Source organism: Dipodomys merriami, unplaced genomic scaffold (genome assembly GCF_024711535.1).
Source record: "Dipodomys merriami isolate MVZ:Mamm:240054 unplaced genomic scaffold, mDipMer1.0.p SCAF_22, whole genome shotgun sequence".
Lineage (NCBI taxonomy): Eukaryota > Metazoa > Chordata > Mammalia > Rodentia > Heteromyidae > Dipodomys > Dipodomys merriami.
In genome coordinates this window covers 24186305-24212717 of record NW_027203604.1, presented here as the reverse complement: position 1 = coordinate 24212717, position 26413 = coordinate 24186305, and the positions used below count along the sequence as shown (strand labels likewise).

General features: G+C 35.3%; 1 protein-coding gene and 1 pseudogene across 5 annotated transcripts in view; both read right to left on the bottom strand.

Moving 5' to 3' along the window:
* Nucleotides 1-26413, bottom strand: part of Ercc6l2 (ERCC excision repair 6 like 2) — a 213046-nt gene that overhangs the window by 149885 nt on the left and 36748 nt on the right. For all 5 annotated transcript variants that reach the window (XR_011374293.1, XR_011374292.1, XM_070033710.1 and 2 more), the window contains exons 10-14: nt 23779-23850; nt 22643-22788; nt 15203-15298; nt 9807-9906; nt 2609-2761 (exon numbers count right to left, since the gene is read on the bottom strand). Coding sequence is in view for 3 of the 5 variants with exons in the window: in XM_070033710.1 (XP_069889811.1) it covers nt 2609-2761; nt 9807-9906; nt 15203-15298; nt 22643-22788; nt 23779-23850 (567 nt within the window). In the remaining 2 variants the exon portion in view is untranslated. The remainder of the gene's footprint in view (nt 1-2608; nt 2762-9806; nt 9907-15202; nt 15299-22642; nt 22789-23778; nt 23851-26413) is intronic.
* On the bottom strand, nt 12086-14006 carry LOC138834911 (ankyrin repeat domain-containing protein 13C-like; annotated as a pseudogene).

Genomic DNA, 26413 nt, shown 5'->3' with positions numbered 1-26413 from the left:
TAAGCTAGTCTCAGGCCTTCTAAGTAGCCTAGATTGCAGATATAAGAGATCATGCTTGGCTGCTTTAACATTAATTAAGCCACTCAACAAGTTTTATGTAACAATTAAAAATAATCATAATTCTTATCTTTAAGTTCAATTTCTTTAGATAGCCAACTCTACTGCAATCATAAGTAGGGAGAGGGGTGAAAAATGTAATGTAATTACCTAAGAATTATACCTACAATAGTCTTTCCTGCAGGATAATTATAATAAGACCATGCTAGTAATACTTCAGACTCCACAAATAATATTGGACATTATTCTGGCCTATATCACCAACGTATTGTTCATATTCACTGACAGTACTAGAAATCCTCAAGTTGAAACTCCTTTGTAACAGGTAAACAGAAACTTCAGTTTTCAGTTGCATACACCAAATAGCTTAGAACAATACTTAACTCCTTTCTGTTTTCTCATGTCCTGGATATTATCCATCAAGAAGTCCTATCCTTCTACCTGCCTAATACAGACAGAATCCAGGCATTTCTGATACCACCTGCCATTATTACCCAAATCATCACATGGCAGGTAGATTGTTACAGTATTCTTCTAAATGGCTTCTTGCTTCTGCCTTCCTATTACCTAATTCTCCATTGTTACTGGAACTTCATAGTGAGGGGTTCTTTGGCCACCCCACTTAAAATGGTATTTTTTTTTTCCTTGAAACTCACTATTTCCTTTCTCTGTTTTATTTTTATCTCAGAATCTTGTATGGCTTACTTACTCTGTTTATTACTTGTTTCTGCCAAATGGAAGTAAAGGTCTTATATATAGGATTGTCTATTTTATTTTTTTAGGCTCAGTTTTATAATTATACAAAGAGTAAATATTTGTGAAATACGTATTTCTAGTATCTCTAAAGGGAAACCATAGAAAAGAAGGTCAATGCAAAATGGAACTAAGCCTCCCCAGAAATTGATTAGAAGTGTTAGATAAAATTAAACTTTACATCTTAACATAATTTAAAAGTCTCCTCTCATACAGAATTTGTAATACTAATATTTTAAAATATTTTTTGGTTAAATGCAGCATGAGTCTAAGCTGGTTTGAACAATTTTGTTCTGATTTATGACATATGAAAATTTTTACCTCAAATTTTATGTAATAACTGAGTACCAATAATATGCTTAACAAGGTGTTAAGCACATTTTACCACAAACAAAAGCAAGATGTGGACAGTCCTATCATTAATAAACAAGATACACTTAAGACAACCAGTGAACACAAGGACTCTCCACTTGTTCCATTTTGTTTTAAGAACTGTTTAACAAAGGAATACATGGCTATTCTGATAAAACAAAGAACTAAACTGTATCATATATAGCATAAAACAGGACAAACTCCAATGCTAGTATTCTGATAGACATTGATTTTAAGTTGTAGACATCAATACAGGCATGTCAAGTAGTCCTTTGAGCTGGAAGTGGCTTCTGGAGGTGATGGATAGAGATGGAGGACAAACAAAACTATGGATAAGAGGAATGGGGATAAACACCATGAAAGAAACAGCATTTTAAAAACCATACAAAAATGAAAAAAAAGGACTTCCTATGGGCCATTCAACTCAGAATCAAATACAGTTACCACAAAGACTCAGCAGTAGACATCAGATTCTGTAAGGGAATGTTTACAGGATACAAGTATTATCTACCTTCTTTTACATCTGTCAGTGATCATTCTACTACCATTGAACTTAGTATATAATTACTAATATAACATGTTCATTATATAAACCTCCTGTCCAGAAGGTCTAAGTTTCTCAAGGAGAGGGATCTGTTTTTCTTAAATGATTTTTCATCAATTTTCTTTTCATTTACTGACTAAATGAATTACATTTAGTTTACTAGAAAGGCCTAGAAGTCAAGGAAAGCAGCCTGAAGTTCTCTGAGACTGTTTCCTTATTTATATAATAAAGAGGTAGAAAAAGATATTCTAGGATTCTATGATATCCATATTAATATCAATTAGAACACAGGTTACTGTCCTTAGTATTCTGATATGTTAAAAAATTCAAAAGATATTTTTTAAAGTAAAAATTTTAAAAAGTAAAAATATTTCATTTGAAGAGAAACAAACATCCATATGGTGAGGATAAACACACTGAGAATCTGAAATATTGGTGTGGAATTTTTATTGGAAAGAGAAAACAAAAATCTCCATGAGAGTTCATCTCAGGGAGTATTTGGTAACTTTTAATCAAAACATATTTTACAGTTTTACTTACTTAGGAAAAAAATCTTATTTATTTTTTTTTAGTTATTGCCTTCAACAGCTGTTTTCAGCCTAGTCAACTTCTGACAGTCTGAAAATGGCATGGAGGTCACACTAGTTCATATCAGTATTTGTAATTGTGTGTGCATTATTTACAGTCGTGCTTTGGAACACCTTAGTTTAGAGGTACAATAATCAATTTCCTATTTCTCTAAAAGTAGAAACTCTGAACATAGTTATTTCTGATAAGGAAAAAGAAATCCCTGAAAAGGCCTAAACAAATATATTTTTAATTTACCAAGGGATAAAACTGCATTTGAAATGTTACTAAAAAAGTTAGGCAACAATTTCACACCTCTAGGATGTCCTTTGTAAGACAAGACCCTTGGGCTCTTAGCTTGAAGAGGTTATGGATCCCAAAAAGTTCTCCTCGGTGTTCTTTTGATCCTTGGACAGCTTCAAAATATCGCTTGGCATTTTCACTTCCCACCACCACACAGTGAAGTTGCTAAAACACAAAAAAATACAAGACATTTTTAAGTGTTTGTTCCAACAATATGTCAGAATTTCCTGGCATTCTCGTATATACACTGCTTTCGCTGGAACAAGCTAACTCTCTTCAGGGAGGAAATTGTTTTAATTTCACTGGCAGACGATGCCATTATGGTGAAGTAACAATAATCTGGTCAGTCTTACTGAAGTAAAGATATTACATTTCCTATTCTATGTTTTTTCTAACTGTGTAGTCAGATTATATCTCTATGGCATATATACCTGACATTTAAACATTTAATAGTGAAAAAAAACACACTTGACTACACTTTTTATAAACTCATAGTAATACAAATTATTAAAACTGGTAATTATTCTATCACTGAAGTTAAATTATTATATAATTATACCACATGTTGGTATCAAACTAATGACTACATTGTTAACAGCAAAAAAATTTTAAAAAGCCCACAAAAACTAAAACCCATAAGCCTTCATTGTTCTATATACACAACATATTTGAAATAATTTGGAATACAGAAACAGCACTGATGTCAAACCCCTTAAGGACAAATTCCATTTTAGGAACAACATAAATCAGTACTCTATATTTGTTGGGCAGTACTCTATATTTGTTGGTCTTGACGACAGCATTTTGGAGAGGACAGGATGAGGAAAAGGCCAATTGCAGAATGATATGTGTAACTATTTATAATGTCTATAATTATTTTTACTGGTAAATAGGGAAGTATCCTTGTTTTGAGGCAATATACACACTGGTGTAAGATTGTGACTTTCCGCAAAAGGTCAGAAAAAGAATAAAGATAGTGGCTGAGAGAAAGCAAAAAGAAACACATAAAGTGTTATCAAGTAGAGAACTGGGGTGAAGTTGAGAGGGAGGGTATTCTTTGGCTATTCTTGCAATTCTTCTGTAAATACTTCTAAATAAATCACATACACATATATGAGATGAACTCTTGAGTACCAAACTTTTAGTTATATAATTCTCCAAACTTGAAGGAGTACAGTTGTATAAATGCTTTTATTTTTAAAAGTATGTAATATTTGAATGTATTTTCACAATACATGCAAACCAAGCACATCAAAACTCCAAGTCCCTCTTGAACAACAGGGATCTTCTCTCAACAGATACTAAAGTCTTTTTCACTGTAGTTATACTTATTTATATATGAATAGAAGTAGTTTTATGTACAACAATTGATATACAAGGCACAATTTATATACAATACATTCTGTTTTGAAAGATTTTTCAGGAATCTGAAAATGTCTCAGTGATCTTGTCACATAGTATATTTCATGACTGTGAGTCTCACAATCTTTGTTTTCTGTTGCAGACTATGGTGTGATTAGGTATATGAGAATTTATGTTAGTGTTCTGTTACTGTTGGACATCCAAGCTGTTTCATTTTTTATTTTTAAATAAACAAATAATGCTGGGTATAAATCTGTGTCATCTTTTCCTATGCATGTACAGAGCATTTCTGTGAGGTTGGTATGGAGATCACAGGCATTCTAAGTGTCTGGGTTGCATTTGTAATAGTGATAAGTACCTCTTCACAAATACCCAACAATGAACAGCAAAAAGCTCCCCAATCCAAAATCCTTCAAGAGAAAACTAAAGTTTCTGCAGTGTACAGAACATAATCATATTTTATTTTGTTACCTCTAGATTACGTGGCTTATTTCTTGTCACATATATGTTAACCACTTATAATTTTACCTACACATAATCTCTTTATTGGTTTGTAGGAGTTTTAAATATTTCAGATATTATTTCTTCACCATATATATGGGAAACTATGGGAACCTTAGAGCCTCATAAGAGATATGACTGGGTGCAGAAGTATGATTGGATGGTGTGTACAGTGAATGCCTGATGTCATCAGAGAGCTTCTCATTGTAAAACTATCTTATGTGTGTCTGTATAATGACACAGGATTCTCAGTGTTTGACATTCCACAGTAATCCTGTCAAAAGACAGGGTAAGTACCTGTTTGTCCTTACTTTACTATATCCTGATATCCTATTAACTGTCTTTCTGAATGTACCCTTTGATCTGTAGCCAAAATTGTCCTAGGTAAACATGTACTCTCTGATCCAGTAAAAAACAGAGGACAGAGGAGATTATTTAGTTTCATCAATGTCATTCTACACCTCTTATGGTAATATTAAATATTAATATCAAAATTGTGCATGAACAATCCTACCTCTGCCATCAGTGTCTGCTCTATGGAACCAGCAGGATTGAGAGATAGACCCCTCTCTTAATTATATTTTCAGTTCCTTTGCCATTCACAAGCTCCATATAGAAATATATTTACATCCACAACGTTTACTTAAAAATCAGTATTTATTATTATTATTATATAGGCTATTATATAGAAAGTACTACAAATTGGATAGCTTAAGTACTACAGATGGTTTTCTCTTACAGTCTAGAGGCTTAAAGTCTGAAATCAAGATGTCCATAGGACCACACTCTCTGAAAGTGGTGATCCTTCCTTGTCAGTTTATTTCCTAGCTAATGGCAGTTGATGGCTATACTACTTGTTGTTTGGCTTGCAGCTCCATCAGTCCAATTTTTGTCTCTACTGTCTGTGTGTCTGTATCCAAATTCCCCTTGTGTTTAAGAAAATCAGTCATTGGATAAGAACTACCTTTATCCAGTACAACCTCATCTCAATCTCATTTGCAAAGATCCTATTTACAAATGATCTCAACTCACAGATACAAGTAGTTAGGACTTCAGCATACTTTTTGAACAAGAAGTGACACAAATAAACTCATAACCAAAGCTTTGTAAAAGGCTTTGATTTTTATTCTCACAAGAGATTGTGGTCTGTTAACTTTCTGTTCGTGAAATATATGCCAGGTTTTGGCAACAGTGTTCTTCTAAATAAATTTATTCTTTCCTCTGTTTTCAAAAAGAAGACTAAACTTTGGATAGAATTGAGTGCTGAAGTAATCTGGATTAGGATCTTGCTTCATGTTTTAAATTAAAATTTCTTTAGTTTATAAAGTTTTAAAGTTTCTTAAACAGCATAAAGTTTTAACATTTAATAGCATAAAGATATCCTTTTCCCTCACTGAAGTTATTCCTCCTATGTATCTAGTATCACTAAGAAGAAGACAGGTGTTTATCTAATCCAAGTTCAATTGTAGGTACTGATGTTTTTTCCTCTAGACATTTTAAGGATATTTAGTTTATCCTTGTTACTTTTATGCTTAGGCAAAATAGAAATGGACTCTATGTCTATCATGATACTGTTTCCACTCATCCTATTTTGAAATTGGTGGGCTCATATAATCCATTGATTCTTATTTTCTGTTTTACACATTTCTTCCTGGTGCTTGTTTCTATTCTTTTTTTCAACACAAAGACAAGTTTCCGCTTCTGGATCCATTTCTCCTAACCTCTTACATATGTTATCTTTTTGTTTTGCAGTTTTAAAAAATTACTTGGCTGTTTCTCTTAGATGAAAGATCTGTCTTTTGCTACTCAATCTACATGTAGAGTATTTCATTTTCTGAGTCTCTCCAAATAGTCTTTTCCTAGAAGTTTATTCTTGTTTTTGGTTTACCCTTTGACTATTATTTATGTTTCTTTAAGTTTATTTTATTATCTATTCTAAGTTCTCTGACATTAATCCTTCTTCTGTGTAGCTTTAAAGTGCTTATATTAGTTTCCTATGGTTCCTGTAACAAGTTATCAAAAACTTAACATCTTCAAACACTTAAATGTTATCGTAAATGTAATGCTTCAAACAATTGAAATTTATTCTCTCATAGTTCTGGAGGTCATAAATCTGCAGTCAGGATCACGGAGCTAAAGTCAAGGAGCTATACTCAGCTTGGAGGCTCTAGGATGCTGTCTGGGAGCTCTTTTGCTCAAGGCTACTACTGGACTACTAACAGTGCCACTTCCCCTTTTCTGGTGGATAACTCTCCAGTTATGGAGTGTTATGGACTTTCCTGCCTGGGCTAGCAGCTTCCCTGGGTGCCAGCATTACTTGAGTTGTAGCTGTATCATTATAATTTCGGCCTCTATGGGTACCCTGCCACCTTCTTTCCAGTGTCAAATTTTCCTCTGCCTCTTATAAGGTTAGTTTGGACAATTCAGGATAAGTTTCTCATATCCAAATGCTTAATTAAATCACATATACAAAGATCCCTTTTTAATTTTTTTTCTTCATAAAAAAGTACCATTTAGTTAGAGGCAGATGGCTCACACTTGTAATACTAGCTATTCAAGAGGCTGAGATCCAAGGGTAGTGGTTCAAAGCCAGCCCGGGCAGGAAAGTGCCTGAGATTCTTATCTCCAATTAACCATCCAAAAAACAAGAAGTGGAGCTGTGGTTTAAGTGGTAGAGAACTAACCTTGAGCACAAAAACTCAGGGAAAGCACCCAGGCCCTGAGTTCAAGCCCAAGGGCTGGCATTAAAAATCAAATACCATTTATGGGCTCCAGGGATTAGGACTTGATGGACATATTCAGCCTGCTACAGTGCCTTTTTCAAAGTGTTTATTTTCTTAAACTGTTCAGTAATTATTTTTGGCTGGCTGTTAATCTGCCTTTAAATATCTTACATCCTGGGGCTGGGAAGGTGGCTCAGTGGTAGAGTGCTTGCCTTGCATGCCTGAGGCCCTGGGTTCGATTCCTCAGCACCACATAAGAAAAAAGCCGGAAGTGATGCTGTGGCTCAAGTGGTAGAGAGCTAGCCTTGAGCTGAAGAGCTGAGGGACAGTGCCCAGGCCCAGAGTTCAGGCCCCACGACCGGACCAAAAAAAAAAAATATATATATATATATATTATATATATCTTACATCCTTATCTTAGCCTCTACTGCACATATTTCAAGTAGGATGAGAGCAGTGCAACTATTTAGTCTTCTGGGTAACAGGAGAGACTTGCTTCTAAGTATCAGCAAAAATGTGGGGTTCTGGCTTACTTCTTTGCTCCAAGTCTTTCCTTTTATTGCTCTCATGAGAGAATAGACACCTCTGTTTGCTACAATTTGAGGACAACTAAAGAAAGACTGTAAGGGTTAGGGCACTTTCTTACATTACCAATGTAAGGGCCCCTTCTTATTTCAGTAACTATTGAGTCTAAGAATGGTCTAAGAAAGCTGCAATTAATTAATTAGTAGTCTCCTCACTATGTTTCACTTTTTCTTCAATCACAACTCATTCCTGTCTTTCAAAATTCCTTACTATTTCTGTCTGGGTCACTGAAAAAACTCTTCTTATCTCCACCCAACATTACTTACTGCTTTTTGTCATTGTTGCTGCTAGTTTTTCTTTATGGTTTTTTTTTTTAATCTTTTCCCAAGATTTGAGGAATATTTGAGAGGCTGGAGTGTGTACTCCCTATATATCAATTATTCAAATTCACAACTGTCCTCAAACTATATTTAATGCTTTTTGCTTATGATTGTCATCTTATCTTTAAATAAAGTTCTGAAAACTCAAATTACCTTGTCTCATGATAAACTTTTTATTATATACTATTATAAAGTATATTATTAGGCAACAGGTAATTTCATTCCATTAAGTGAATTAAAATGAATAGGTAAAAAGGAAATATGTTATAATAGGTTGACAAAAATTACATGATTGAAGAAAGTCTTACTTATGACAAGTTTAAGAGAATACTCTAAAAAATTAATATTGTACTTTTCTCAAATTGGTAAAATAGATAGAAAAATAAAAACATTTCAAGTAGCTATGTTATACTAAAGAACAAAATATGAGGTACTTCTTTGTGTGTGTATGTTTTTGTCAGTCATGGGGATTGAACTTGGGGCCTGGATGTGAGCTCTTTTGCTCAAGGCTACCACTCTACCACCTTGAGCCACATGGCTGCTTCCCCTTTTCTGGTAGTTAATTGGAGATGAGAATGCTATAGACTTTCCTGCCCAGGCTGGCTTTGAACTGTGATGTGATCCTCAGATCTTAGTCTCCTTTCTGTAGGATTACAGGCAAGAGCCACTAGTGCCCAGCTAAGCTGTTTCTTATAGAGCTAACTGGTTGAAGAAAAAACAAAAACTGCTATGTTTCATTCTAATTTTAGAATGAAAAAAACAGCATAAATTTAAGATTGGATCATTCTTAGGTTAACTACCACCATATGTGACAGATGTTTGCTCTTAAGTAGATGCCAACCAAATATATAGGGAGCAACTCAAATTTGAGATCTACAATTAAACTTGAACCTCAGTCCAGATCTTCTTAAGTGAGGACATTTAAATGAAATAAATGTTGTTTACCTAGAGGTATGAATGGAGCAGTAATTGATATCCTAAGCTTATTAATGAGTTAATGCAATTTTAGATGCATGTGAAAAACACCAAGCACAGTAGCTAGTATGCTTGGGTTCTAGTCCTATAATTTCATTTACTGGGGTGTTTCTGTGGTTTCAGTTGCATTACATACAGTATCCCTAAGCCACTGCTCTCCAATCTTCTTCATGTTATGGTGTTTAAAGAAAATATAAGTGGTAATATATGAACATCAGCCTGGAGCAAATGAAGATTTGGCTGGAAGCTGGCGTAGGCATTCTTACTGCTTTAGAGTTGTGGGATCAGTATCACAGTGCACCTGTAACCCATTTGTGGCATACCACTAGGTCTTGGCCCACAATTTGGGAGATGTGACCTCACTACTTAAATTGTGATCTGGGGACAAGTAGTACTGAGACTCCTGGGAGCTAGTTAAAAATGCAGAACCTTGGGTTCCACCCCAGACCCACTAAATCAGAATCTGTACTTTAATAAGATTCCTAGGTGATTCACATTCACACTAAAGTATAAGAAGTGCTGCTCAAAGAAACTTTGAGTACTAAAATTCAATAAGCCGAAGAACTGATGTTTCATAGAATATGAAATCTACATTGAATAAGAATATACTTAAAGGGTATATTTCATAATCTTATCAAATTCTACATTATAGATAAAACTAAAAACTTTTTACACAAATTTGTTCCCAATTTTTGAAATCAAACATGTTTACATCTCAATTTGAGAAAGGAAAAATGTAGTTACCTGCTTGTATACCTGTCGTAAATACATGATCTCCTCCACAGTTCCCAAGGAAATCAGCCTAAGCACTTTTACATCTCTGCACTGTCCAATCCTATATGCTCTGAAAAGATTTAAAAACAAAAGCCAAGTAATATAACTTTGGGTTCAAGAGATTGCTTTTTCACGTAACATTATGAAAATTTTAATTAAAATAGAAATAGTTTATATTGAGGTATGCTACATTATTTAGTAATAATATATTTGTATATATGTATACTCATATAAAGATAATTATTAAGGAGGTTGTTATAGGAAAAATATAGATATCAATTCCATTTCTGTTATGTTTGTAACAAACACAACAGTGTCCAAAAACTTTTACTGGTTTTCTTTTAGTGATCCTTATGAATAGATTATTTCGAAGTGATTCAATTTCCATTAAACTCCTAAACTAACCCATAGTTACAGAATGCAGCTTTTAGTGGTTGCTTGGAAATGAAGGAATGGGGAGTGGCAGAAGGAATGGATTACAAAAGGGTACAAGAAAAACTTAGGAAGTGATCAATATGTTCGTTATCTTGACTATGGTGATGGTTTCACAAATGAAAATAATGTCAAACCAGGTATGCATGTTAAATGTCTACTTTATGATAACATTCAATGATACCTTTATGAAAGTTGTAAAACAAACATTTCCCACCCTCAAAAAATGTTATAGAAAAGCAGTTAACCAACTGGCAAAGTGTACGGATGTGCAGATTATAGAGTCCAAACCACAATTTGACTGAATTACCCAGTTTTGCAGGTGTTCTGATACAGACCATAATACTAATTATAACTCTAACCTGCCTCACCACAGTGACTAATATTGGTTCCTTGCAGCTTTTCATATGGAAGTTTTATTGGATGAGAAGAATGAGGTCACCTGTTTTTAAAATGCTTGTTATAGTTGCTAAAGTGTTTACTGCCAACATGCTTAAAAATGTTACAATTTGGGGGAAATCTGTGTTTGAACTTGTGAGGTTGCTGTATCTACTCTTGTATTTGGCATTCCCTCTGCCTTTCCTCTTCCTTCTCACAGAAGAGGAACTTTTACTAGAGGGCATCTTGAATCCTGTAAATCTTACATCCCCAGAAGGTAGTGAAGTTCCTGTGACTGCCCAAACAGGGTGACATGCTGTATTCTCCCTTTCCTCCTGGGGCCTGGAGGAAGAAGAAAAGAACTTAGTCTCTTTTTCCTCTAAGGAAAATCAGAAAATACATAAGAAAATGTCTTTGGGTATATGTGTGTACTTAAATTTTCTTAGAGTATTTATCCTTCACTTTTATAGACATACTTGTTACTTTGCATCTTTGTTTCATCAATTTCTTGGTCCATAAAACAAGAACTTGTGATGGATTTTCCACTGTATACAGACAAGTATGAGTGATCTATTATGCAGTATGTATGTTAGTATCTTCATTTATCATTCCTGTTCTTCCTACCATAGTATAAGGGGAAGGAGAAAGAGGCAAGAGGAATGCACTGGGTTTTGAAGGAATCATGAGATGCATAAAATAATACATGCTGATAAATTACATCAAATAAACACAAAGTTACACTGCATATTTTAAGACAAAAACTGAAGGAAAAAGGAGAAAAGATTTGTTCCTCCATTGTTTTTACCTGTTTTCTTTGACACCTGTTAGTATAGAGGAGCTGGTTAAAATTGCAAACTCTAGATTGTACAGATTTAGACCCAAACCTAGCCAGTTACTGGCTGGGAACTTGAGCAAGTTAATAAGATCATGTGTCTCCCCTCCTTGCTCACATGTAAAATGGGTATTTCATCATATCGTTCCAGTGTCCAGTGAAAAGATATTGTATTAAATAGATATTCCATAAAAAACACTAAAGCAAGTTCCTGGCTCAAAATAAACATAATGTAAATAATGTTCCTTTGTCTTTGTTTTTCTAAATGTAATAAACATTTTATGTACAATTTTATGCACAAATAAGTATGCTTGTATGGATATTTGCTTTTTTCTCCTTAGACTTTTCAAAATGACCTTTCAGTAAGGCAAAATTTATATTGTTATTTTAATAATGTACTTAATATAACATGTTTTATTTACTTGATTTTCTAGTTTTCTAAGTTATATTCTTCTTTTACTTATTTACCTTTTCTTTTCTAAGAAATTAATTTGACTCTAAATTGGCATTAGAACTTAAATAATAATGATCCATAGTGATTTCTAAATAATCAATTTATCACTTCATTTTCTTCTCTTATTTTGACATGCAAAAATACAGATAACAATTATTTTAAGTGTAGTGTCCAATAATATTGACTATATTCAGAGTGTGAAGGTATGGTAAAGATAAAGCCATCAAATTCATCAATCAAAACTCCTGAAAATTCACAGTGACTATGATTGGGGGAAATACAGGTGTATCTAATTTTACAGGAAAGCTTGGAGGAAGCTTCATTTGAACATTCTCTAGGCTTGTTAAAGTGTTTGAAGGGAGCTATTACTTCTAGAATATTCAGTAATAATTCCATTCCTTAGGAAATTCCTAGTTCATGGCTATTATGGCTTTAAATGTTTTACTTTCTTTGCCACACCCGTTTTCTTCCCAGATGAGGAGCTTTTCCATTTTCAGCAAATATATCCCCTTCCCATGTAATAGTGTTCTGAAAAGGAGGAGTAAGGGACTGTCTTCAAATTGGCTCAAGATTCTGCTCCATTATGTTTTCACCTTTACACAAACTCTCCATGATGGCTTTATTTTGAAGAATACCCTTTTCACTGAGATGTTCTCTTCTTTTCATTGATTTTAAAACAAGTCCATTCACCAGACAGAAGTCTGCCAAGAAGTTTCTTACTGTTTGGCTTGGGCACGTGTGAAAAAAATTGATTTGGTTCATAAAGTTAGAGAATAAATACTGCTGCTCATTAAAATGTCAACAACTTCTATTTCCATCTCTGATTCCCTCATGGAGTATCTGCTGACAAAACTTTTTCTTTTTTGTGGGGTCCAGTCGTGGGGCCTGAACTCTGGGCCTGGGCACTGTCCCTCAGCTCTTCAGCTCAAGGCTAGTGCTCTACCACTTTAGCCACAGTGCCACTTCTGGCTTTTTTCTTTTTGCTTATGTGGTGCTAAGGAATCGAACCCAGGGCCTCATGCATGCAAGGCAAGCACTCTACCACTGCGCCACCTTCCCAGCCCTGATAAAACTTTTTGTTCGTTGTCTAACACTAGATTCAGAGGGTGCCATACCTTCAATGAAAATGAAGCTTGAATCTCCTTGTTGGCAATTCATGTCAGTCAAGTATGTAAGAGTTGTGTCAAGCCTGATATTGATACCCTGTTTGTATATTTTACATTAATCAAAGGCAGAATTTGGGAAAGTACAGACACACAGCTTTGAAAATCCTAGTGAAGTTCTAGATAAGTCACCTAACTCTTGCAAAGCTTTACATAATCAACGTCTTTTTTTTTTAACACTTGCCCTGGATTGCTATTAAGTTTCCTTAAAAGAGCTGCGATCATCTGTCTATCTCCATATCTGATGCAGATGGCTCTATCCCTGAGTATTTTTCACCTTTTCTGGAACATTGTGAGCCCAAAGTGAATGGGCACATTTTTTATTTCCTAACATCACAGCAAGATGTAAAGGAATGATTGTCTTTCTGCTCCATATGCTGTACATACAGATAAGGGAGGAGAGTCTCTTCACATCCCCCTTGAAGACACAACTGTGCGCCAGAGAGGGTGTTGGGCCATTGCCTCCATGGGCAATGGTAGCATCAGGGTTGGTACCAGCAATCAGACATGGGTGCTGAAAGGTGATCATCATAGAGTTGTGCAGCAACATGATGGGTCTGTAAGGAGGTTGGAGGAGGCTGGAGGTTCAGCTGAAGATGGTGGTAATGGTTACTGAAGATCTTATGACAGGCTTTGCCTACCTTGCTGCCACCAATGACAACCTTGCCTGCTTCCTCATCACTGGGCTCCAGCAAGTCTCCATCTTCCTAGCTGGGTTTGTGCTCCCTCCACAATGAGCCGACCTCTTTCCCAGTTATTGCTACTACCAGGGCAGGAGAGGTGGCATACAGGGATACCAGAGATAATGCAGGCAGCAGTTCTTCTAGCAGTGACAGCCAACATGAACTCCCAAAGTACCCCTGTTTTAGAGCCCAGGATACCCACATCTCCCGAAGTAAGAGGAAGAGGGGGTGGATGCTGGGGGTCAAGGGGGTAGAGTGCTGAGGCCCAAGATGCAGAGATTACATTTGTAGCCACCAACATCTCACTGGGAAAAACAGGGCCCTTTCTACTTTTTCTATGAATTTGGTTATTCCATGTGTAACATATTAGAGAAATCATAGGATATTTGTCCTATCTTTGTGTGATAGAGGAAAACCATTGAGTCTTCTAACATTAAGATGTTGGGAATTTTGTATAAATGGTCTTTAGGCTAAGGTAATTTCCTTGGTATTCTTTTTTTTTTTTTGCTGATCATTGGGCCTGAACTCTGGGCCTGGGCACTGTCCCTCAGCTCTTCAGTTCAAGGCTAGTGCTCTACAACTTGAGCCACAGTGCCACTTCTGGCCTTTTCTGTGTATGTGGTGCTGAAGAATAGAACTCAGGGCCTCATGCATGCAAGGCAAGCACTCTACCACTGAACCACCTTCCCATCCCCTACCTTGGTATTCTTAACTTTTTAAAACCATTAAGGCTGGTAAACTCTGCCCAAATGCATTTTGTTTTATTTCAGCATCAAGATGATCAGTGTGGGTTTTCCTCCTAATTTCTTAATATGGTATATAATATTGAGTTCTGTAGGAAGTTGAACTATCTTTGCATTCTAGAAATAAATTCTGATTTCATAGAACGAATTAAAAAGTGCTACTTCTACTTCTATTATTCAGCTCTGATGAAGGAATACTTATTAAATACCTCTCTGTAAATATGTAGTGTGAGAGGGGAATTTGCTTCCACACATACTTTATAAGTCTCCTTGATACAGTCTTCTACTCTCATATCCTGAAGTTACTAATCTCAAGCTTGAAATTTCTTAGCTCTTTTTTTGTAAATTTTGCACTGTGGTTTTTCCTCTGTTCTGTTGATCACACGGATTCTACTTGATTTTTATCTTTCAGGAGTTTCTCAAAATTTCTTATTATCTACTTGTTAAATGTTCTTTCTTTATTTTTGTAATTTTATATTATTTCTTCTTATGTCCTTTCTTTCTATATTACTGGGATTTACAAATGACTAGAAAACAAATGGTTACTATCAGCCTGCTATTTAAATTCAGAAGTTTTTCACAAGGTTCTCCTGTCTAGTCAGTCGTATTAAGAATAATCAAAAGATACCATGAGTATTTTTAGATTGAAAGAATTTGCAAGTTCCTTTAAATTTGTTATACCTGTCAATGGCTTGAAGATCATTAGCTGGATTCCAAGTTGGGTCAAATAATATAACAACATTGGCACCAACAAAATTGAGGCCTAGTCCACCAGCCCTGGGGGACAAAATATAAAGAACACACATTAACACAGCATTAATTATCAACAGGTATGGTGTTATACACCTGTAATTCTAGCATTTGGAAAGTGTGGATAAGAGGATCTCAGGCCAAAGGAGGAGGCTGCAATGCTTGGTAAGAAATGTACGCATTATCCTGCCCATGTAATTGTAACCCCTCTGTACAGTATGTTCACAAATAAAATTAAATTAAATTAAAAAAAAAAAAGAGGATCTCAGGTTCCAAGGTTCCAGGCTTGTTTGGGCTACATAGTAAGATTTTTGTCTCAAAACCATTGCTGGGCATCAGTGGGCCACACCTGTAATCCTAGTTATGTGGGAGACTTAAGATTAGGAAAACCTTATTTACAGGCAAGCCTGTAAATCACCTGGGGGGAACCCAGCTGATTCCATCTGAATGGAAAAAGCTGGGAATGGTGGTGTGCATCTGTTATCCCAGTTACAATGGGAAGTATAAAATATGTGGATCATGGTCCAGGCAAGTGTGTAGAAAGAAAACAAGATCCTATCTCAAAAATAACCACTGTAAAAAGGGACTGGAATCAAGGCTCAGTGACAAATAGCCCGTCTAGTAACAACAGGGCCTTGAATTCAACCCTTAGTACTGTCAAAACAACATAATATTGTTAATACCATAAAAGCAAGATAATTAAAACAGAGATAAGCTTATTAGATTATATATATGCCATATTCTTCTTCTTCTTTTTTTTTTTTTTTTTTGGTCATGGGGCTTGAACTCTGGGCTTGGACGCGGTCCCTGCGTTCTTCAGCTCACAGTGAATGCTCTACTGCTTGAGCCACAGCGCCACTTCCAGCATATTATTCTTAATCTACTCTAGGAATATCCCTAAAAAAATTGACCATCTGAGTGCCAAAATAAATAGGCTGTGCTGGTTTTTACAATTTTTGGATACTCAAATACTATACAGGATTTTCCTAGCATAATTTTTAAAAGCTGTTAGTGTATTTTAGATAAAGTAATAAATACATATAAAAGTCAATTTAGATTAGATGTGTATTATCTTTCACACAACAGTAATTGTGATCTGTCCATGTTTTGAAATTTGTAGTCTATAATACTTGTATTTACTAATTATTCTATTAAAAAATCTATTTTAAAAAAGAAATGCTAACCTAAAATAAAGATTTTTTTTCTTTCTTTTCTTCAATCATTTTTCTCATCCTGTCTCTCAAGCCTTTCTCTGAGGTTTTACATTGCCAGACTTCCTTTTCTGGCTGCCAAAACTGTATCACAAAAGTCAACTCACACTTACATAACGCTTTACACTAAATGTTAAATATCCAGGGAAAGAAAAATGATACTAATCTTTTCTGCTACAATGTTTCTAAATGGAAACAATTTAACTTTTTTCGAGCCTCTGCTGTATACCAAAAACTACATAGATATTTTCATAAAATATGGTTTCATCCATTGTTAGGACAGCTATACATCTTCATTTTGCAGATAAGACAACAAGGTTTCCTAAGTGGCCACTATCTGTATTGAAATCTAAGCATTCTGATTTAAAATTCAGTACTCAATAGAAATTGAATTTTTGTAGAGATGAAAGCATAAAATTATCACAGAAACATTAAGTCAAAGAAAGAGAGTTAGGGAGTAGGTTTTATAAAGGACTAAAAAACCTTACAAATCCCATCAAGGGTAATTTTAAAGTACATGGGATTTAGACACCAAACAAGTATTAAGTTAAAGATGTATCTACTTAGTAAATCTTCTTGATGACAATGTCATACATGTATTTTGTTTCAAATAGTCTATATGCCACACAACTCTGTTAGTTGATGTAGCAATCTTCTAATGGATTCCGAAATTACAACTGAGGCCTCAGTGAATTAAAGCAGAGGCAAAGCTTGCATCAGAAAAGAAAATCCTTAAACCTCATTTCTGTAATTATTCTGATAATAATACAACTCAGAAGCCTACTTTCTAACCTGTTGCTCTGTTCATATAGGGCCAATGGCAAAAGGTTCTTTCTTAGGGCTGGGAAGGTGGCTCAGTGGTAGAGCGCTTGCCTTGCATGCCTGAGGCCCTGGGTTCGATTCCTCAGCACCACATAAGCAAAAAGAAAAAAGCCAGAAGTGGCGCTGTGGCTCATGTGGTAGAGCGCTAGCCTTGAGCTGAAGAGCTGAGGGACAGCACCCAGGCCCAGAGTTCAGGCCCCACGACTGGTCCAAAAAAAAAAAAAAAAAAAGAAAAAGAAAAGGTTCTCTCTTAAATAGTAAAATATAAAATTGCTCTTTGCAGCCTATGGACTAATATTTGAGATAGAAACTTACCAACCATGCAGCTGTTTAATCCTTAAGTCCCCACATTCTATTCACATACCACATAAATATAGTAGAAACCATACCTTAACCATATTTCAGTGTTCCACAAAAATGTCTACATATTCATGGATAGGAAGGCTTAATATCATAAGAATGCCAATTTTCCTCAAAATCATTCATAAATTTAAAGATTCCAATTTTTCAAAAGCCCAACTTCAGGAAAAATGGCAGGTGACTATTCTTAAAATAAGTTGAGTGCATCTGGTTGAACCACTACTAAATATCCCCATGCTGCCGATCACATATATGGTATATAACATGTGAACACCGTTATATGTTACAGACTGTGATAGACAATTTGCTCCAGGAAAGTTAGAATGAACTTGTGACTTTAAATGAACATCATTATTCCACAATACTGTGAAATTCCGGAAATTATGTAATCACTTAATCACAATTAAAAAAAAAAAAAAAAAAAAGAACCTTGGGGAAGGGAGGGAGGGGGGGATGGTAGGGGGAAAACAATGGAGAAAGTGTACTCAATACCTCACTCATGTAACTGTAACTCTCTGTATAGTATCTTTACAATAAAAAATATATATACAAAAATAAATAAATAAGTTGAGTGAAATGACTTGAGAAAGCTAAGATAATAATTCAGAGAACAAAACAGCTTAGAAAGTAAGAAAAGAATACAATAAAAATGTGATTATTTCAAGTAATATTTGAAAATGCAATTTCTTAGAATATTAGAGTACAAATGACAAGATATGAACTATGATATTTAAAGAATTAACGTGGGAGTTTTACCCAAGTTCCGAGAAAGCTAAGTCTGAGAGCTTGTGAGTTCAAGGCTCATCTGGCTGTCTTAGAATGCTGCCTCAGAAAAACAAAAAGAAAAAAATTAGCATGCAAGTGCTAAAACTTGATGAGTTAGCAGGCAAATGAGAAAACAGAAGAAAAGGAAAGCATTGTAAACAAACAATAAGAGCATTCTCCAGATTTGAAAAGAATATAAGGCTTCAGACTATGCCATGCAAAATAGATGAACAAGGACTCACACTAAGACTCAAATATCACCGTGGAATTTTGGCAGAATATAGTTGAAGAAAAATTCTTTGGAGTTCCCAACATGAAATGAAAATCAGACTGGTATTAGACACCTATTTAGCTATACTAAGTACCAAAAGACAATGCTGTAATGCCTTCAAAGATTTGAGAGGAAAGTGTTTTCAACCTAGAATTCCACAGCTTGTCAGAGTATGGATTCAATGAGGAGGGATCTTCAGGGGCATTTTCTATATTCAAGGATACAGAAATTTTACTTTCTATACATCCTAGCTTACAAAGTTACTTGGCGAAATTGTCTAGAAAAACCATGTGGACAAAGAGTGCAGATGGCATGAGACCCAAGTAAAAGATCCAATGGGAGACAAGTCTCCACTAACAGTACATTTTCTCAGGTTGAGGAAACAAGTTCTCTACCTTGAGACCACAAGATGAAAGGTTCTTGGAGGAAGGTTATCAGAACACAGAGAACTCAAAAACAGAGAAAATGGAGTAAGAATATAAAACACTGACATTTATTAAAAGAAGAAAAATAAACTGGGTGGGGAAATTGAGAAAGTCATGATTAAAAAAAAAATTAAATGAAAAACTGGAGGTAGAGTACCAGCCATGAGTAAAAAAGTCAACCCCAAGTTCAAGCCCAACTACTGGCACACGTACGCACACACATACAAGAAAGGAAGAAAGAAAATAATTTTGCAAACATAAAAAATGAGAATTCATTTAGTTGATGCTAAGACTATACTCCTTGAATGAAATGTCATGAATAGGGCTGGGAAGGTGGCTCAGTGGTAGAGTGCTTGCCTCTCATGCATGAGGCCCTGGGTTTGATTCTTCAGCACCACATAAGCAGAAAAGGCTAGAAGTGGTGCTATGGCTCAAGTGGTAGAGTGCTAGCCTTGAGCTGAAGAGCTGAGGGACAGTGCCCAGGCCCAGAGTTCAAGTCCCATGACCAACAAAAACAAAAATAGAAATGACATGAATATTCAGAGATGGTACCTTGGTAGTACTATTAGCCCAGCATTAAACAATATTTATGAAATCATAATGTAAATTCTATTTTTTGGTCTTTAAATTTTAGAGCTAATAAATAAAAATAACCTGATTATCACTGCAGGACTTAATTATAACAAAATTGGTGATAGTAAAAGTTAAAATAATTGACATGTAATACAGATAGGTGACAAATGTAAAAGGGTATGTTTTAGTGTTAATATCAGCCATTGCAAAAAATTGGAAAATATACAGGAAGTTGATTAAAAACAGAATTGTTCAGCAAAACAAATGGCAAACTAAGAACAAATGCAGCATGGTACCCAGAATAAATGGACAGAACAGTGATCAAGAAAAGTAGTTTATAGAAAATAAACAAAAAGTAGTTTATAGAAAATAAACAAAAAGAGCAAATGCTCTGGAAAAAAAAAAGAGGAATGAAAGTAGACTAGGTCTTCCTCTTTTGTAAAAGAGCCCAAGTTGGGTAAAGTTGATAGATTTAGAATTCTGGGAAAATAATGGCTTTGTGATGTCTCAGCTTCTATAGAAAGTAAATATAAACCACTGAAAAAATAAAATGAGAAAAATACTTAGCTTTTAAAAAATTAAAATAGTTAATGAATATACTTATTATACTGTATAAGGTTCTCTAATATAATAACATAGAAAAAAACTGCTCTTTAATTCAGTCACAGAAAGACAGAAATCCCAAAGGTTTTTCTTGCCTCAGTCAGGGCACCTAATAAGGCAAAACAAAACCAAACAAATAGAAAAACTGTAACAACTGAACTCTAAAACATTTATACAGATAAGGAGGAAAAGATGCCTCCAAAGAAACTACATTGAGAATAAGAAATAGAAAATGTGAAGAAATCATCTACCATGAGGCAGGAACCATAGGAAACAGTAATAGAACGGTTAGTGTCCCCAAGTCCAGGAGTTAATACAACAATATGCTGGGCTAGAGGTAAGCAGAAGAAGAGAAAAGACAACTAATGTCATTATAGGGTCTGTACTAGTCAAATTAGTGTTGAATGTTTTTATTAATTCAAAGCACATCATTTTAAAAGTAAGAACACTTAACCTGTATGTTCTAAGACTTAATTGAAAACTGTACTGTATGCCATTTATTACTCTGTGTGTAAGAACCCAGGCAATAAATGACATGACTTCATTCAGAGGAAACTGTGAGTCTAAAGTGTCTCTTTTTGCCTTAGTTACAGGAATTCAAGAATAATGTTAGTACTCCACAGTAACAGTTCATTATAAATATATTTTTTATTTTAAATGAACTTTTATCCTGATTATTTTTTTCAGTGCCAGTGAGCTTGAACTCAGTGTGGGTGCTATCCCTTAGCTTTTTTGCTCAAGGCTAGTATTCTGTAACTGGAGCCATAGTTCCTTGGTAGTTTATTGGAGATGAGTCTTGGATTTGTCTGCCCCAGTTAGCTTCGAATCTCAATCCTCAGATTCTAGCTTATTGAGTAGCTAGGATTATAAGGATAAGCTACTAACACGCAAGTTTGGTTTAATTTTTACTATATACATTTTACATATGATTTTTTTTCTTTTCCTTTTTTAAAAAAATTTTTTGTCGATGTGGGGCTGAACTTTGGACCTGGGTCCTGTCCCTCAGCACTTCAGCTCAAGGCTAGCACCCTAACACCTGAGCCACAGGACCACTTCTGGCTTGTTTCTGCTTATGTGGTACTGAGGAATACGAACCCAGGGCCTCATGCATGCGAGAACGCTCTACCACTGAGCCAACTTCTCAGCCCTTTTCTTTTCCTTTTTAAAGCCAAGGTCTCAGTCAGCTGCCCAGTTTGGCCTGGAATTCCCTATATAACTCAGACTGACTCTGAATTTACAATCCTCCTGCTTCTGCTGTCCAAGTACAAACATTCATTTTTATTGTGATTCTTGTTGTTCTTGATTGTGGGGTTTGAACTCAGGATCTGGGCACTGTTTCTGAGCTTTTTCATTCAAGGCTAATGCTTTCCCTATAGCCACAGTGCCATATCCAGTTTTCTGATGGTTCATCGGTGATAAGAGTCTCACAGATTTTCCTGACTGGGCTGGCCTCCTTAGTAGCGAGGATTATAGGTGTGAGTCACTGGTGCCCCAGCTAATACATTTATTTTATAAAGTCCCTTGAAATTCTTTTTGAAAGACAGTGGGAGTAAATCTACAAATTTTTTACTACATGGATTGTAAAAATTATGGTTGCTTATTCCCTCCACAAAAAAGGAAATCATCCCACCCAGATGTTCATATTTATTTAAATCTTTCTCTAAAGTATGTGCTTTCTTCTAAGTAAAGATTCAGAAATAGGCATTACATCTATTTATAGTTACCTTTTATAAAGTCTATAACTGGGTAGAAGTGGAGGAGGGTAAGCTTTTGAGCTCTCTGAGTGAGCTCAGTTTCCTGCTATAGGAATTTTCACTCATCCAATGAGTAAGAAGTCTGAGTGATGCATTATACTCATAAACTGACATGTTGAATTGAAACCCCTTTGAACAACTACTTAAAAGATAATTTTAAAAATATAAGATTTCATAGAATTAAAGCACATTTTAGGGTCAGAAAATTTTTTTAAAAAAGAAGTCCTCAGGGCTGGGAAGGTGGCTCAGTGGTACTGTGCTTGCATGCACGAGGCCCTGGGTTCGATTCCTCAGCACCACATAGGCAGAAAAAGCTGGAAGTGGTGCCATGACTCCAGTAGTAGGGCACTAGCCTTGAGCTGAAGAGCTGAGGGATACCCTGTATTTATAAGCTAAATTCAGTGATGATAAAGGGGATCAGCAAAAAAAAAAAAATCTATTATTGATTATAATTAGAAACATACATACTACTTCTTAAAATTAAAACATATATTTTTCCATTAAAAATGAATCTAGCATTAATTTTTTTAATTAACTTAAATCTTAAAAACAGATAAAAGTCAAGCTCTCAAATTTTATTTTCTTACATGGTAGAGACAAGACAAATGTTGATATCACATGTACTGTTGAACTCTTTCACGATCTTCAGTCTTTCCTCTGACTTTGTGCTTCCATCAAGTCGCCTGTAGTCAAGCCCAGAGGCCACACAATACTGCTGCAATACATCAAGCAGCTGGAGAAAGAGACAAGGGAGGAAAACATACATTTTAGAGGACTCATTCTACTACAGAGGTTAGACTTAGACAGCACTGATTATTTGAGGATTTGAGGTTAGATTTAGTCAGTACTGTGTGTGTGTGTGTGTGTGTGTGTGTGTGTGTGTGTGCGCGCCTATACTAGGGCTTAAACTAAGGACATGGACATAATCCTTCAGCTTTTTCACTCAAGGATGGTATTCTACCACTTCACCCTCACTTCCACTAAGGGCTTTTCATTAGTTAGAAGGAAAGAAGAATCTCAAGAACTTTCTTGTTTTGGCTGGATGTGAACCTCAATCTTTGGTACTCAGACTCCTGAGTAGCTAGAATTACAAGTGTGGGCCATCAGTGTCTGGCTCACAATTTCTTTTTCCTCTTTTTATAATTTAATTTATTTATGTGGTACAGAGAAATTGAACCCAGGGCCTTATGCATGGTAGGCAAACACTTGACCACTAAGCCCTCACAGCAGTAAATAGCCAGGCGCTGGTGGCTCACGCCTGTAATCCTAACCACTCAGGAGGCTGAGATCTGAGGATCATGGTTCAAAGCCAGCCTGGACAGGAAAGTCCGTGAGACTCAGAAAACTGGAAGTGGTGCTGTGGCTCAACTGGTAGAGCGCTTGCCCTGAGCTAAAGAACACAGGGACAGCACACAAGCCCAGAGTTCAAGTCCCATGACCGACCAAAAAAAAAAAAGCAGTAAATATTTGGGGGTATAGGGGTGTAGTGGTAGAGTGCTTGCCTAGCATAGGCAATGCCCTATGTTCAATTCCCAGCAACAGGAAAACTAAACTGAAAGAAAAACAATTTTTTTCACTTCTTCCCATTATCCTGAAATGGGCTTTTTTAATATTTGGTCATCTTCCTTTAAAAAAAAAACAAACAAACACAATCTTTCACTATTAAAAAAAATGGGGAACAAAGGGCTAGGCAAGTAAAAATTTAACTTCAAATGGAACTCACCTTGGTGGAAAAAGAGAATAGAAGAACTTTATCTCTGTTTTTCCTGAAATGACTTAAAAGCTGCTGAAGGACCTGGAAATGAACTACAACACATTAGTACACCAGTTTCAAAAAGAGTATATTTTATATATGTACCCATTATTGGAGAATTTCTTAAAAATTATTTTTAATGCAATGTTAACCTAGTAACCTATTTTTTCTAAGACTGAGGAATAAAGCATTAGATAATACATTAAATGTTATTCATCAGTAAGGATGTAAAGTTCTTTTTTTTTTTTTTTTTTTTGCCAGTCATGGGGCCTGAGCTCTGGGCCTGGGCGCTGTCCCTCAGCTCTTCAGCTCAAGGCTAGCACTCTACCACTTGAGCCACAGTGCCACTTCTGGCTTTTTCTGCTTATGTGGTGCTGAGGAATCGAACCCAGGGCCTCATGCATGCAAGGCAAGCACTCTACCACTGAGCCACCTTCCCAGCCCAGGATGTAAAGTTCTAAAAGACATATTTCATTTCATCTGGCTTTAATAACAAGGAAATATTTTAAATTATGGGCTGTACTTAAATGGATTAATTTAATTTCCAATATACACTTTCTTTATACCTACAACATGTTGAAAAACTAAATTATAGAGCAGATACCTTTTAGGAAGTATTTAAATTATCCTAGCCAGATGTCATGAAATCTAGCTAGTCTTAATGTTTATTTATTTAGGAATAATCAGTCAGATATAATATACCTCTTCTCATTTTCTACCCATTGTTTCTCTATTTATAGTAAGCTCTGACTTCCAGATTGAATTTTGACCTCAAAATGCCAATAATCTGCTCCACAGTCTTTTTCTGAAAGTCCAAGGCCATGTGTATACAAGCAATACTGTTATTTTTAAACAGGCACTCCCACATCTGGCAATGATAGCTCTAGAATGCCATGGAAAAGCAATCTGCAGAGGGAACAAAGAAATTACACCCAGTATAATAACATCTTTAGTAGCTACACAAAGGGGTTATAATTCAACAGATCCATTTATAAGTTTAATGCAACTTAATTGATGCATTCTCCTTCAAACTTTCATCATTTTTCCATCTCTTCCAAACTTTCATTTTCCAATAAACTTATTTATTTATTTATCTGCCACTGGGTTAAATTCAGGGCCTCATGCTCACTTACTTGGCTGCTTGCTCTGTTGGCACTCAACCACTTGAGTCACACTTCTATCCTGATTTTCTGCTGGTTATTTTGAAGACAGTTTTTTGAGGTCTTTTCTAATTAGAGTTGGCCTCAAATAGAGATCTTCTGGATCTCTGCCTCCCAAATAGCTAGAATTACAGGCCTGAGCCACCAATGTCTGGTTGAAGACATTAAGTATTTTAATTGACAGATTTTGCTTATGTTTGTAGAATTGACTAGGAAGTGCAGAAAGTTCCCTCATACTCCCATTTTGTCTTCACTCTGCCCTTTCCTCATACTTTCTCCTATTAATGTCTTTATGATAATATAAACATTAAGAATTTTGGTACATTGATTATTAAGGTCACAGTTTCCATTAGAGTTCACTCATTGTGTTGTAGTTCTGTGGGTTTTGACAAATGTATCATTACATGTATTTGCAATTATAGTATTATACAACATAATTTAACTGTTTAAAAAATTTCTTGTGCTTTACCTATTCTTTGTCCCCAGAATCCTTATAAACAATTGCTTTTTTTTCCTGTCTCCACAGTGTCATATTGTTGGAATCACAAATAGCCTATTCAGACTGTCTTCCTTCATTTAGCAATATGCATTTAAGGATTCTCCATGCATTTTCAGTTTGGTAGCTCAATTCTTTTTATTGATGAATTTCATTGTATGTCTATACCACAGTTTATTCATTCATATAATGAAGGACATTTTGGTTGTCTCCATGCTTTCTATAAATAAAGTCAAGTGAGGTTTTTACATGAATATAAGTCTTAAGAGCTTTGTGACAAACCACCAAACTATCTTCCCCACTGATGGAATCATCTGATATCCCACTAGCACTGAGTGAGAGTTCCTGTTGCTGCATATCCTCACCAGTGTTTACTGATGGTTTTACATTTCCAGATCAAAATATCACCATATAATGTTGCTAATCAAATTGTAAAAAACATCCCCCAAATATTTTATTAATAGTTTACTATTATCAATCTCTGCTCCCTCAGAAAACAAGACAATTATCTAAATTCTTCCTGAACACCAGTATTCCCAGTCTCCAGTAATGCTTTATGACTGCTTTTTTTCCTCCAACAATTTGAATAAACATTATATCCACTCATTATCTTAATCAGACACCATTATCTCCTAGACTTTTGATTAAAAGTTTAAAATTTAGTCTTAATAGATATAAAACATATAAAGGAAGAATTACTGAACTATTTCATTTCAAAAGGTAAATTTGTGGCGAGAGGGGGGATGGGAAGGGATGGGAAGGGGAAACAAAGGAGGAGGCAACAATGCTTGATAAGAAATGTACTCATTACCTTGCCCATGTAATTGTAACCCCTCTGTATGGTATTTTCACAATAAAAAAATTTTTGTGGCAAAGTAACAAAGAATAAAATTTAAATGAATACTGGTGGGTAATGTTATTTTCAAAGAAGCTATGATTTCTGGAAACA